Raw genomic sequence first — 14,072 nt, forward strand, 5'->3', positions numbered from 1 at the left:
CTTCTGCTGGGCTTGTTTCCTCGGGGAAGTACCGGGGTGAGAGGTTACCACTTCCCAGGCAGAGTGTCCTCACGCCTGAATGGAGAGCTGTTGGATGGGACGGGACGCTGAGGCTCTCCCGAGCCCTCGCGTTGCCCCTCTGACCTCCTACGCCCCTGAAATCTGGCCATTTTCAAGTGTGTCCTGTAGATGGCCGGAGGGAGAGTGGGTGCTTGCTTGAGACAGGATTCCCTTGGATAGAGAGGGGAGCTGGGGAGGAATGGCCATGGGTTTGACAGCACCAGGGTGGGGTGTAGAGCGGGGAGTCACGATCCTCCTACCAACACCCACGTTCCCAGCCATGTGCCCACTATGGTGCACCCAGGACACTGAGCTGATGGGTTTCCGTTCCTGCCCTGCTCACCTGGGTCTGCCTGGAGGTTTTTTCTCTCCCACACGTAAACCATATTCTGAAATGCGGGATGAACGTTTTTTAAAATGTTTATATTAGAGTATAGTCAATTTGCAGTGTTGTGTCAAGTTTCAGATGTACAGCAAAGTGGTTCAGTTTTATTTATTGGTGGACATTTTAATAGAAGAGTGACCTCCGTGTCTCCAATCCAAGAGAGTAGTCTTGATTTTCTGGAGAGAAATCCTTGCTGTTCCCAGAACCATTGTTAGGCTGATGTCACCCCAGGTGCTGGCGGTCTCACCCCCACGGCATGCATCTCCCGGCCGCCACGGAGTGAGGGGACGCGTGGTCAGCACGAGGCTGCCTCCGGCCGGTCGTCAGTCTCAGGGGGTGTCTTCCTTCTCGCTGAAGCCGAGCCCCGCCTTCCTCCCCACTCGGCCACTCTCCTCTTCCTAGAAGTGGCCCAGCTCCTCTCTCGCTTCCCGCAGAGGGTTACTTTCCGAAACTGGGGAAGAAGGGCGCAGAGAAGTCCTGTTCAGACTCCGGCTCAGACTATGGCAGCTCCTCGGGCAGCGTGCGCGCCAGCCGGGGCAGTTGGGGCAGCTGGAGCAGCGCCAGCAGCTCTGATGGGGACAGGAAGTCGGCCGCGGGCCCTCCGCGCTGCCTGCTGCTGGGTAAGTCCGCGGCTGGGCCAGGGCCCCACCCGCCCTGAGCCAGGCCCGCCCAGGCGCAGGAGGCTGTGCGTCCAGTGTTTGTTTTGTTTTGCTTTCGTTCTAATGCTTGTTATTTATTTCACTTATTTTGGGTGTGCTGGGTTTTCCTTGCTGCACAAGCTTTTTTTTAGTTGCAGCAGGTGGGGAGTACTCCCTAATTGCAGTGCATAAGCTTCTCATCCCCGTGTCTTCTCTTGTTGCAGAGTGCAGGCTCTAGGGCGCAGGGGCTTCCGTAGTTTCGGCTGCTGGGCGTCAGACCACAGGCTCAGTAGTTGTGGCCCGCGGGCTTAATTGCCTTGTGGCAGGTGGGATATTCCCAGATGGGGGATTGAACCTGTGTCTGCTGCATTGGCAGGCGGATTCTTTACCCCTGAGCCACCAGGGAAGCCCCTGTGCTTTGGATTTTATTCACTTCCTTTTTCTTTCTTCCTCCCTCCATTATCAAGTCTGTATCTTGAAAACAGTTCAAAGAACTTCCATGTTTATTTTTTCATCTGTACATGTTTTTATTGTGGTAAGATACATGTAACCCAAAATTTACCATTTTAACCATTTGTAAATGTACGGTTCACGGGCATTAAATACATTCACATTATTGTGCAGCCATCACCACCATCCGTTTTCAGACCTTTCCCCCTTCCCAGAGGCTCAGTGCCTATAAGTCCACAGCTCTCCCTTCCCCACCCCTGCAACCCTGTGAACCTCTCCTCTGCTTTCTGTCTGAATTTGAATACTCTAGTACCTGGTAAGTCAAGTCATACCATACCTGGCCTTCTGTAATGGCTTATTTCATTTAGTGTGACGTCTTCAGGTTCATCTCCGTTGTGATGAACCAGGGTTTCCTTTGTTTTAAGGCTGAGTTTATTATTCATTGTCTTTTCATACCACAGTTTATCTGGCTGTTCATCTGTTGATGGACACCTGGATTTTTTCATCGTTTGGGTACTATACTAATGTTGCTGTGAACAGTGGTCCTCCTTTATTTTTTAAAACCTTACAGATATAGGACATGTCAATGAAGCACCTATATTTTTATCACCTAGAATGAATAACTCTTTATTTTGTCATATTTACCCTCATTTTTTTTTTTAAGAAGTCATAGTCTGTTCCGCTTGCCCCTCCTTGAGAGGCTCGCAGTCCACTGTGAGTTGTTTTACATTCACACATCCATCGACAAAGGAGAGAATGGTCTTTAACGTACATGAAGGAGACTGTGCTTCAGTAAGCGTGCCGTCCTTGTGCCTTCTCCCTCGGCATGGTTTGCTCTAGCTCTGTGTTTGTAAGATGCAGTTCACTTCTTTTCACTGTTACAGTCGGCGTGGTACAGGTTGAGTTCTGTTACCAGGACAGGCGGGGAGACAGGGGTTCACCCTTGGGGCACTCACTGTGTGTGTGCGTGGTCATGAGTGGGGCTGGCTCAGAGTGGAGACGTGGCTTGCTGGATGCCCAGAAACCCACGGCTTCCCCAGAGCCCAGCCCCTTTTCCAGCCTCCTGCTCTGCGCAGTGACCTCTGTGCTCTCTCCTGCCAACAGTGATACCCAAACAGAAGCTCTTGTCCGGGGGACCGGGACCCTGAGCCCATAAAAACCAAGACAGCCACCCCCTTGTGATTTCTGTCTTTTTTCTCAGCCTTTTTCTCATTTTTGGCTCCTCCTGCAGGCATCTTTTTAGACACTGCTTGCCTAGTGACCCGCCCCTCCCCCCCCCCCCCCCCCCCATAAACTTTCAGTGCCACCAGCATAGAGCAGGCATCTCTCTGACTGTTCCGTGCCTTACACATAGCGATCAGCTATTCTCCTGCCCCCTCCTGAGCGGGCACAACGCCATCCCGTGGGGAGCGCATGCAGGCTTGGGCGCAGGGCAGATTGCAGCATTTTGTTTGGTGGTGGGCTTGGTGTGCTTGGCCATTGAGGGCAGTTTGGCTGTTGATGCCAGTGGGAGTGCTTTTAAGTTGGTGCTTAACATCAGCAAGAACAGAAGAGCGGCTCTCACCTGTGGGGTGCGGCCCACAGTAAGAAAGAGGAAAAGGTGATTGATGCCTTACTGTGACGCAGGGCATTAGATGCAGCCTAGGTGTGTTTGGAAATTGCATAATAAATGTCAGGAAATTGTCCCCAGTATAATAATCATGTAAAAGACCAAAAGCGAAAGTGTTTTTAAAGTGTGATCCCAATTTTACATATATTTATACATAAAAGGTTTTTTAATTAAATTACTGAATGTGTGAATACAGTTAAAAGTGAAAAATCACTCATAGAGGTTAATTATGTTAGCAATCTGCATCTTTTAAAATGCAGAATAGATACAGTTAAATTATGCTTATAAAAAGTTCTGATCATCTTTTTGTTTTTATGCAGGAGACAGTGTTTCACAAAATGACTTTTCCTCTGAAGCTCCCATCTCCTTGAATCTTTCTCGTAACGTCTGCAATCCCACGTAAGTGTTTGGTTTTCCTCTGAAGCTCCCATCTCCTTGAATCTTTTTCATAGCATCTACAATCCCACGTGTTTGGTTTTCCAGCTTTGACTATATGTTTCAAGTACCACTTTTTTGTTTTTTTTCATTTTGGGTGTTTTTTCTTTGTTTTCAGTTCTGCGGGCTAAAAATAGGAAAACCTTTTAATGATATGAGAGAGTAAAATTGATTTTATTAATGATTTAAAGCATACATTCCTTCCAAGATAACATGTTCGTGCAGGAGCATCTCTGGTATCCCTGGTCCTTTCAGTGATATGGATGTTAGGAAAATTCTCTGTCCTGAAAGTAGGAAAAACAGTAGTTATAGTAAGAATGGGAGCCAGGTACTCTGCTGGGACTTGAAATAAAACAGCGTTGATGGTTCTTAGAAATGTGCAAGGACCTAGTAGACAGTCATGTTTATGGCTTCACTGTGTGATGATTTCCACAGCGTCAGACAAACAAGCCCATTTACTGAGTGGGGGGCGGGTAGGTATGTAGGTGGATTGAGTTTCAGAGTGAGGGGGCAGTTAGGTTTTAGGCACCACAGGAGGACAGGGGATGTCACAAGAATGAAATGGGATGAGGAAAGCTCTATGCGAGCTCTTTCTTTTCAGGGTAGAGAATAAACACGGGGTGGGAGGTTGCTGCCAGCCACAGGGAGGCCGACTGGAAACTGCAGACCATCTGAGCTCCTTTAGTTAAAGTTGTGCAATTGCTGTTTATTAAAGCAAGACTTTGCTGGGTCTTAGGAATCTAATATTCTTCAACCCTTCTTTGGGTGTATGCCTTCATGTCTATAGCATCTATCTGTTTTGGTGGGGGGAAGAATTACGTCAAACCGCAATCAGACTTGTTTGCAGAGACTCAGTGGCTCCTCCTCTCCTTGCTCTCCCCCAGGGACGTGAGCAGCCTCCCCGCGCCTGCGGACGCTCCCTGCCCCAGCCTCCCCGCTGGGCCTGCCGCCACTGAAGATCAAGGTGAGGCCCGTGGCTCCTGCTCCTGCTCAGGGTCCACACCGCCCTGCTGGCCGGGGAGCTTGAGGGTGGACGGAGCTGGTCTGGGGGTGAGGGGGGGACGAGGCCTCTGCCTTGGGCTCCTGAGCATCTCTGCCCTCTGTCCTGGCATCCCCAGGGCCTCCTTCCTGGGGGGGCAAGGTGCAGGTGCCCTGTGGCCCCAGAGCAGGGGGTGGGGGCCCCTGGACGGGGTCTGCCGCTGCCTTTAGTTCCCCTTCTCATCTGAGATGGCAGAAAAGCAGGGAGCAGACCCAGGGTCCAGTGCCTCCATTGGCCACAAGGAGCACACCCATGTCTTTGCCCTGCACGAGCCGAGGCCACGTGCTGAGCTCTGCGGCCCCTCTGAGCAGGGACGGGGGTAGGGGACAGGCGGGGACAGTGACTGGGGCATGGACCTGGGGCTGGTGGGAAGGAAGCTGCTCCACCCAGGGCCTGTCCCGGAGGCCTCCCCTCTCTTCCTCCTACCTTCTCCTTCCTTCCTTTCTCATGCCCCTGTCTCACGTTTCCTGTTTTCTCCTTGGGCCTCCGTCCTGCCTCGCCAGGCCCCAGCTGTGCGTGGGCACCCTCAGGGGCACCGTCTACCTCTTGCTTTTGCTTTCGTTCCTGGTGCAAGAGGCGGCTCTGTGCGGCTTTATGGTTACGTTTTGGAGTTGCTGTCCGATTATCACCAGAAATAAGTTATTTGTGAGTCCAGTAAAAATAAGTGTTTTCAATGAGAAAAATACTGTTAAATTCAGTAATTCACTGAGACAAGATTTGGAAAGGTTTAGGAGGTACCCCTTTTTTCTTTGAGGTGATAGAGGGGAGAGAGGACTTAGCTCATGATGAGGAAAAAGAAAACCTGCGTCAAAGCAGGTACGCCTCCACGTTCTTGTGTATTTCTGTTGTCAGCTGGAGAATCTTTTGTCATCTGCTTGTTGTGTGTGTGTTTCAAGTGCGTTTTTTCCTCATCTTTGTTAATAATCTGCAATTTACTTTTGTTGTTGTTCAGTTGCACAGTTGTGTCTGACTCTTTGTGACCCCACGGACTGCAGCACGCTAGGCTTCCCTGTCCATCACCATCTCTTGGAACTTGCTCAGACTCATGTCCATTGAGTCGGTGATGCCATTCAACCACTTCTTCTTCTGTCGTCCCTTTCTTCTCCTGCCTTCAAAAAATCTTTACCAGCATCAGGTCTTTTCCAGTGAATCAGTTCTTTGCATCAAGTGGCCAAAGTATTGGAGCTTCAGCTTCAGCATCAGTCCTTCCAGTGAATATTTAGGGTTGATTTCCTTTAGGATGGACTGGCTTGATCTCCTTTGCCTAAAGAGTCTCTTTCTACTCTCAAGAGTCTTCTCCAAAAAAAAAAAAAAAAAAAAAGAGTCTTCTCCAGCACCAGTTTGAAAGCATCAGTTCTTCAACTCAGCCTTCTTTGTGGTCCAACTCTCACATCCATACATGACCACTGGAAAAACCATAGCTTTGACTAGATGGACCTTTGTTGGCAAAGTAATGTCTCTGCTTTTTAGTATGCTGTCTAGGTTGGTCATAACTTTCCTTCCAAGGAGCAAGAGTCTTTTAATTTCATGGCTACAGTCACCATCTGCAGTGATTTTGGAGCCCCCCAAAATAAAGTTTGTCACTGTTTCCACTGTTTCCCCATCTAGTTGCCATGAAGTGATGGGACCAGATGCCATGATCATAGTTTTTTGAATGTTGAATTAATTTTGCCTACTTAACTTGTTGGTGACCTGTTAAAATCCTTGTTTCGGCCCTAAAGTCCCTGCAGAAACTGCCCTTATCCACAGTCCTTGTCCGCAGGCCTGTCCCCAGCCCCTTTGCCAGCCCCACCCCTCACCCCCCATGCCCAGCCCCTGCCCTCTGCCCCGCTGGGCCTTCTCCCCTGTGCTGCACGCGCCTCCAAACCACACGCGTGCTTTTGCCCAAGTTTTCCGGCTCCTTTGCCTGTGGCTGAGAGAGTGGAGAATAGCACACACGACTGACCAGCCTGCAGCGGACCCCACCTCCCCACACCCACACTCGGCGCCTCTACTGAGGCCTCCTGCTCGCCCAGGGCAGAGGGGCTGGTGGGGGCCTTCAGATGCTCTGCCCGCCCGTCCTCCACCCTCTGCTGCGGCCCATCCATCTCAGTGCCGCTGTCGGGCTCTGTCCAAGCAGGCCGCCCCCCACTGCACAGCAGAAGCGCTGGGAGGCCGCCCCCCCCCCCCCCGGCCTGAGTGCAGCAGCCTCTCTCCCGTGGCCCCCCTGGCCTGGCAGGCTCCGGGGAGCCGCTCAGAGCGGCATCTGCCTGCTGACGAGCCTCCCGTCTGCCTTGAGGCCATGGGCTGGCTGTGCAGTGATGCCTGTGTGTCTGTACCCTGCTCTGTCCTCGGTCTCCATGCCCACCCTGCCCCTTCTGCTTGGGCTGTGACCTGGGGTCCTGGTGCAGTTCCCTTCCACCCCCCCACCCCCCCACCCCGCTCTCTTGTTCGTCTGGGTCACGCTCCCCTCGTGGGCTGTCCCCCTCCAGCCCCGCCGGCCCCCACTTCTGCGCCGTTGGCCATCTGTCCTTGGGGCCGTGGGCGTCCTTCCTCAGCCGGCTCCTCACAGCCGCCTGCACGCTTTCGTGGTGCTCAGGCGGAAGTCTGGGGCTTGTCCTTACCTCTCTTCCCATAGACGCAGAGTCTGAGCGCGTCTCCTCAGCCACCATTATTTCTCATGTGGGCATCACCACAGTCTCCTGACAAGTCTTTGCTTCTGCCCTCACCTCCCCTCCCTGTCTCGTCTTTTGTTTTCTTTTGAGGTGCAATTGATACATGCATTTTATTAGTTTCTGGCATATGAGTAATATAACGATTCAATGTATGTGTGTGCATGAGTGCTAAGTCACTTCAGCCGTGTCCATGGGGTTCTCCAGGCAAGCATAGTGGAGGGGGTGGCCGTGCCCGCCTCCAGGTTTGAGTATACATACATTTTGCCAAACGGTCACCACAGTGAGTCTGGTTAACATGAGTTGCCACCTCACCGTCTGTTTTTAGTACTGCAACCAGAGGGTGGTGTTGGGCCTGCATCAGATCGCGTCACTGTGGAGACCGGTGAGGGGTCTGCAGTGCTCACCTGAGCTCAGGTCTGCCTGCCGTGATTCTGTGGACGCTCCCAGAGGGCAGGAGGCTTGGGTCAGAGGCACAGGATGCTCAGCACAGCGAGCAGCCTGAGAGCCTCCTAAGCACACTTCTGCAGGTGTCCAGGCTTTGGGGAGTGATGCGGGGGGCGCCCAGGGCCCACCGGCAGCTGCAGTGGTTTGTGGTTGCGCTACAGGAAGGGAGCCCCAAGCTTAGGAAACCTACGTGTTTCGGTTTTTAAGAATAGATAGGAGATGACGTCTTTATCACGTTAGACAAAGCAGACTTGCCCCTTGCTCTAGACTGAGACCCTCCCCACATCTCCCAAGCCTGTTCAGTGGCTGTCCTTGGAAAAACAGGTCAGAATGTGGGCGTCCAGAGCACCCTCTCAAGGGCGTAGAGAAGCCTGAGACCCCGAGACAGTCTCACAGCAGCACGCACGCCCCTCGTTTCTGCGTAGTCCTGGCCGCTGGTCCGTTTGCTCATGAGTACGTGACTCTAGAAACAATTCTTGGTGAATTTGACTGACAGAATGGGAACCAGATCTCCTCATCTGGTTCCAGCGGCTCTCACCAGGACTCGGGGCAGGATGCGTTGCCCTTCAGGACTGAGCACAGGGTCTGGGCTCAGCCGCTGAGCCGGCCCTAAAGCACCAGGGCGGCCCTCGGAGGCAGGCCTCATCCTTGAGGGGCCCCCCTGCTGGGACAGCCACCTGCTCTCCACTGGTGTCTTTTTTAAGTGCTGGGGGGTCGCTGTGACCATCTTGAGCTGCAGGTCTCCGGTCTGCAGGCGGGTGATTACCACCAGCTCCCCAAGGGCACACGGGCTGCCTGGAAAGTGAGTGTGTGTGCACAGGTTGGGCCCCCGCAGTGGACCTGCCTCCGCCAGGAGCACAGGCAGGCGGTGGCCCCGTGTGGCCAGCTGGCTGGTGAATCTTTTGGCCCCTGGTGCGTTTCCAACAGCTGAGTCTAGTCTTGTCTTGTGGAGGTGCGGCCTGTGTGCAGATCGCCAGCTCGTCTCTAATCTGTGCCACCAACCAGTGGCGTGTGTCTGCCCGTCCATCTTTCCATGCACCCCACAGATGGCCGAGCAGCAGCTGTGGTGGTGAAGGTGGCGGCCTGCGGAGGTCCTGGCAGGTGCTGGCTGGGAGGGGCAGAGGCCTCGGTCCCCGGGCAGGTTTAGGAGATGGTTCAGAACCACATGCCAGGTGTCGGCTGACCTCGCAGGCAAGCTTTCCACAGCACGGGGGAGCCGAGCCAGGACAGGTCCCTCTCCGGGTGGAGGTGGGCTACCCCTCCTCTGCCGCAGTAGCGTGTGTTTCGTCAGGGCGCCGTTGCCCCAGCTTCTTCCTCCTGCCTGTTTTTCTCTGCTCCCCGGAACATCAGCCTGTTCACGCCCAGATCCTGGGACCCTGACGGGGCTTTGCAGGAAGCAGGCCCTCCATGCTGAAGGAGTCACTCCCATGACCGCGTTATCCACGGCGCCGGCGTGGCAGGCCCGTGGGTGATGTGGGGGCGCTTTCTGGGGGGCGAGGAGGTGCGCTGCCCCTGCAGGAAGGGGGGCTGAGAGGCCCGCTCTCTCCCACAGGTGTCTGTGCCCCGGGGGACCTGTGGCCCGTGCAGCCCGTGTGTGTGACCGGCGGCTTCGGCTGCGCCCTGGAGAGCGGCGGGCCGGCCGTGCTGCCCACGCCCGCCCCCGTGCCCAGCAGGTACGTGCTCCCGCGGCCGGGGGATCAGCGCGCGCAGGCCTTGGAGCCGGTCCTCACGGCAGCCTGGCTGCGCCCTAGAGAGCGGAGGGCCGTGCTGTCCCCGCCCGCCCCCGTACCGTACGTGCTCCTGCCCAGGACGGCGGCGGCCGGGGACTGGCGCGCGGGGCTGGGAGCTGGTCTTCACGGCAGCCGGGCCCCAGCTTCCTCCGCAGCCCCTCGCCGGGGTGTTGCCATCTGCCTTTCAGAGCCTCCAGAAATGGAGGGAAGCCTGGAAGGAAGAGAGCAATCCAGCCAGTGACCACATCCGCGCTTTCCTTTTTAAATGGAAAAGATGAGCTGTTCATGTATTAGAGGCACAACTGAAAAAACAAAAATAGTCCCTCATAATTCCTCCTCGCTAACAGAACAGGAATTTCCGTTTTACACAGCATTAATCTTGAACACACTTAAAACTTTTAAAGATCGAATAGCTTGCATATTGAAAAATAGTTATACGATGGCCGCATCTTAGACTTGCCATTGGATTTATCATTTGATGATGAAAACTTGAGAAAATGTTAATATCTGTGTTTATCAAAAAACATTTATCAAATGTTTTTATCCATTTGAGGTTTTTTAGGGGTTCCAGCTTATTACAAAGTCGTTGCTTTCTTATTTCTATAATGAAAATCCAGTGTGCGATTGGGATCAAAGCAGCCACCAAGGATCGCATTCTGTATGGTTGCGGCTCACGCAAGATGAGTGCGGGCCTGGCCCCAAGTGGAGGTAGTCGTTGGTGTGGGTGTGTGAGAGTCCACCAGCGGCATCCCGCCTCCCCCGCTGACAGAGCCACAGCCGTGGGTCCTGCCTCTGGTTTCACTTCACAAACCTGGCTGGGTTGTTTTTTTTTTTAGAATATAATAGCTATTAGTTAGAAGGGAGAGCAGTTTTCTTTCAAATATTAGTCCTGCTTACATGGTGCACACCTCACTAGGGGTGGGAACTTCTTGCAGTCTGCGTGAAAGTACTTCTCTGGCAAACTGAAAGCCCGGTTTTGATCCATTCCGCTATCCATGCGTAATTTATTTGTTTTGTTTCATTTAAAAAGAGCTCCCTTTCACCCAGATACTCACTGTACTCAAGAGATCAAACTCCACCTCTGATTTTCTTTGGAATTATAATCAACGTAAAACATTGTGTTAGTTGCAGGGGTACAGCGTGGTGATTTGATATTTTTATACATTACAGAATGATCACCACATACAGTCTTAGGTCAGTGTCTCTGACCAGTGTTTCAGTGTTACTGACTGTATTCCCTATGCTGTGCGTTAATTATGTCCCCTTTAAAGGAAGTGGGGACGGGCCTAGAGTCTGTCATGCAGAGTGAAGTAGGTCAGAGAAGAACAGATGTATATTCATGCATACATGTAGGATCTAGAACAGTGGTACAGATGAATCTATTTGCAGGGCAGGAATAGAGACACATGTGAGAACAGACTTGTGGACCCAGCGAGGGAAGGAGAGCGTGGACGAACCGAGAGAGTAGCGCTGACATGTACACCCTGACATGTACACCCTGCCACCTGTGAAATCGGCAGGCAGAGAGAACCCGTTGTGCAGCCTTGGAGGCTCAGCTCGGTGCCCCGTGGTGACCGAGAGGGGTGGGCTGGGGCATGGGGGGGAGGCCCCCGAGGGAGGGGGCATGTGTGTACGCGTGGAAGGTTCCCGTCATCGCACAGCGGAAGCTAACATGACGTTGTAAAGCAACTGTATTCCAGTAAGAGAAGGAAGGAAGGAAGGAGGGGTGTCTGGTCCAAGCCGTCCATCCTGCCGCACCGTGTTGGTGCTGGTGAGCCTTGAGGTAGTCTTTGCTTCTGTGACGATAAAGTGCTTCTTTTATTTTCCAAAACTGAAGAACTGGCAGTGATGAGGATGCTGGGCAGTAAGATCCTTTTCCTCTTTCTTGCTCTGTCGACATCTGTTTCTGAAACTAGACCCCTTGTTTTCTGTAGCAGTTTCATTGATTGGAACGCCACGTGTGAAGGCCAGTTTCCCAGTGTGTACTGCCCCCTGGAATTGAACGACTACAATGCCTTTCCAGAAGGTAAAGCTGTTCGGACAGTCCCAGTGACATCCTTCTATTCTCAGAAAGTCAAAGCCGAAAGGGTGTGTACTTAGGCACTGGCTACAGAGAAAGTGCCTTTCAGAGTCATCTTCAGATGTGTGCTGAGCCTTCATGTGGGTGCCGCACACTTGCCGTGTGTAATTTTATATGGCCTCAAAAAGCCTGCTAGACCCAGGGGTCTGGGGACATGTACAAATAACCCTACTCTCTTTAGTCCTTCAGATTAGGTAGAACAGGATCTTTTGGACCTACATGAACCTGAATTGTGCATTATCTATCGGGAGGCTGGGTCTTAACTTAGTTATTCTATTTAGGCAAACCAGTCCCAGGAGAGGTAGAATGATTTATGTGCTTTTTCCTCAGCATGTTCTGACTCTTATGTCCCTGGATAGTGCTGCAGAAGGAAGGGAAAGAGCATGGAGGGGAAGCTGATGGATTGCAAATGCTTGTGCTCAAGTGTGTTGATGTACAGATGCTTCTACTTCTCTGGGCTTTGATCCATGCAGTGCTCTATGGTAACCACAAGGGGGTGCTGTGGTAGCTTTCTTGCTGTGGTGAGGCTGTGTTTACGCCTTCTTACTGCCAGCTGAGAAATGCTTGGTTTCCTCCTGCTTTTATCAATGCATGTGGTGTATGTGCAGATGGCCGACACTGGCATGACAGGCAGTCAGAGAAAAAAGGACTAGTAAGAACCATGACACTCTAAGTCTACAGTGGTATTTACTACTATTAAGTATTACAGCGTACTCTGTGTATGACATTCCCCCCCCCCGGCCCCCCGCCCCCCATCATCACATACAGAAAATCAAGCCCAGAGGAAGAACTTCCTCACTGAGGGCTTACCAGGTGCTGTGTCTCACGGAGTAATTATTTCATGTCTGTCTTTAATTTGTCAACACAGTAAGTCCTTGAAAGCTTATGGCCTGAGGGTGAGAATTCCAGTCTCTCCTGAAAGATGTTCACCTCTGCTGATGTCTCTGCTCTTTGCAGAAAGTGTGAACTACCCCAGCAGCTTCGCCTGTCCTGCCGAGGTTCAGACGGACTTCACTGACCACAGCTCCCCGTCTGCCTGGGGCAGCCCTGCCAGCGTGCCGACCGCCTGGGGACACACCAGTCTCATCAGCTCTCCGGTCAGTGCCACCCAGCCCTGGCATCATGTGGGTTCTTCCCGGTGCCCCCGTCATCCCGGGCCTTCGGGCCGGGTTCAGAGGCGCCAGAGCCTGGCTTGCTCCCCTGGGTCACTAGCCACTCTCTGCAGGGGCCTCCCAGGTAGTCAGATGGACGGGGGCCTGCAGACGTTGGCAGCCCCGATGCCCTAAAACGCACCAAGGAGAGAGGGTTGTCGGTGACGCTGAACCTGGGCCAGGAAGCCCTCCGGGAGGCGGCTGGGGGCCTGTGGCCCCGCTGACCTTCCGCCTGTGGGAGGAGAGGAGATGAACCTTCCAGGAAGATCAGGCAGGGTCACCCGCGGGTCTGGAGGGCTTCCCCGGCTCACACCCTCTCCACCGTGTTTTTACAGATAGAGGGCATTAGACCTGAAATGAGCTTATCTAGTTGGATGGGAATTTCTTGACCTTCTGTTTGAGAAAAATGGAGTTAGGGAAACCAGGGTGGTTGAGAATAGTGTGGTAACATCCAGGCAACCTGGGTTGATTCCACTGTAGTAGCCACGAGGATGCAGTCAACCTTGACATTGCTTTCTAAGGCGTCTTTATTTCTTTAAATATTTCCTTCTCCCCCCCTCCCTGTGTATGCCTCAGCCCTACCTCACAAGCACCCGAAGCTTGTCTCCAATGTCTGGACTTTTTGGTTCCATCTGGGCCCCACAGAGCGATGTGTATGAGAATTGCTGCGCCATCAACCCCACCACGGAACACTCGGCTCACCTGGAGAACCAGGCGGTCATGTGCAAGGAGTACTACCCCGGGTTTAACCCATTCCGTGCCTACATGGACCTGGACATATGGACTAGCACAGCGAACAGGAATGCAAACTTCCCACTGTCGAGAGACTCGAGCTACTGTGGGAACATGTGAAAAGGTTTCGAGTCTAAACAATGTGAATAAAGAGGCTTGTGTTTGGATTACTAGTGTAAACTGGTTGTTGAAATAGATTGACGTTGGTGGATATTTTGGCACTTTTATATGAAAATAAATTTTTTTACGAAATCTGGATGCTCTATTTTTTTAACCCTTCACAAATCGGTGATAGAGACAAAGCATCGTGACCCCAGAAACGCATCGACACGCCGACTGTTTACATTGGAGCCAGGACAGCATCTAAGAAGGTAAGACTGGGGAGAGAAGGGGCTGCGGCGGGTCCACCTCCATGAGCATTGGCTCCTTGGGAGCTTGCAGAATGCCACCTCGATTGGGGAGCATTCCCAGGGATGCTGCCGTAATTGGCCCATGGCTCAGGTGGGGAGGATTTTGTTTCAGGCGCTGCTTTGATTGAAACAAGCCTCCAGTTTGGGGAACCTCACTGCAAGTCACTTGCCTCGACAGACCGGTCCTGGTGGGCACAGCTGCTGGGTGGAGCAGAGCCCGGCGCTGTTCTGCTGACACGTGGCAGGGATATTCCC

At 52.8% G+C, this 14,072-nt stretch overlaps 1 protein-coding gene across 2 annotated transcripts in view; it reads left to right on the plus strand.

Moving 5' to 3' along the window:
• The window catches only part of TMEM131L (transmembrane 131 like), a 172,080-nt gene extending 158,421 nt beyond the window's left edge, over positions 1 to 13,659 (plus strand). Inside the window, exons 29-35 of one of the 2 annotated variants that reach the window (XM_061142535.1) lie at positions 880 to 1,065; positions 3,463 to 3,541; positions 4,462 to 4,541; positions 9,267 to 9,387; positions 11,379 to 11,470; positions 12,482 to 12,621; positions 13,252 to 13,659. In XM_061142535.1, the coding sequence (XP_060998518.1) occupies positions 880 to 1,065; positions 3,463 to 3,541; positions 4,462 to 4,541; positions 9,267 to 9,387; positions 11,379 to 11,470; positions 12,482 to 12,621; positions 13,252 to 13,527 (974 nt within the window). In that variant the 3' untranslated portion in view covers positions 13,528 to 13,659. The remainder of the gene's footprint in view (positions 1 to 879; positions 1,066 to 3,462; positions 3,542 to 4,461; positions 4,542 to 9,266; positions 9,388 to 11,378; positions 11,471 to 12,481; positions 12,622 to 13,251) is intronic. The other variant, XM_061142536.1, reaches the window with a different exon arrangement.
• The last annotated feature ends 413 nt before the right edge of the window (positions 13,660 to 14,072 follow it).

The sequence above is a fragment of the Dama dama genome, chromosome 5 (genome assembly GCF_033118175.1).
Source record: "Dama dama isolate Ldn47 chromosome 5, ASM3311817v1, whole genome shotgun sequence".
Classification (NCBI taxonomy): Eukaryota; Metazoa; Chordata; class Mammalia; order Artiodactyla; family Cervidae; genus Dama; species Dama dama.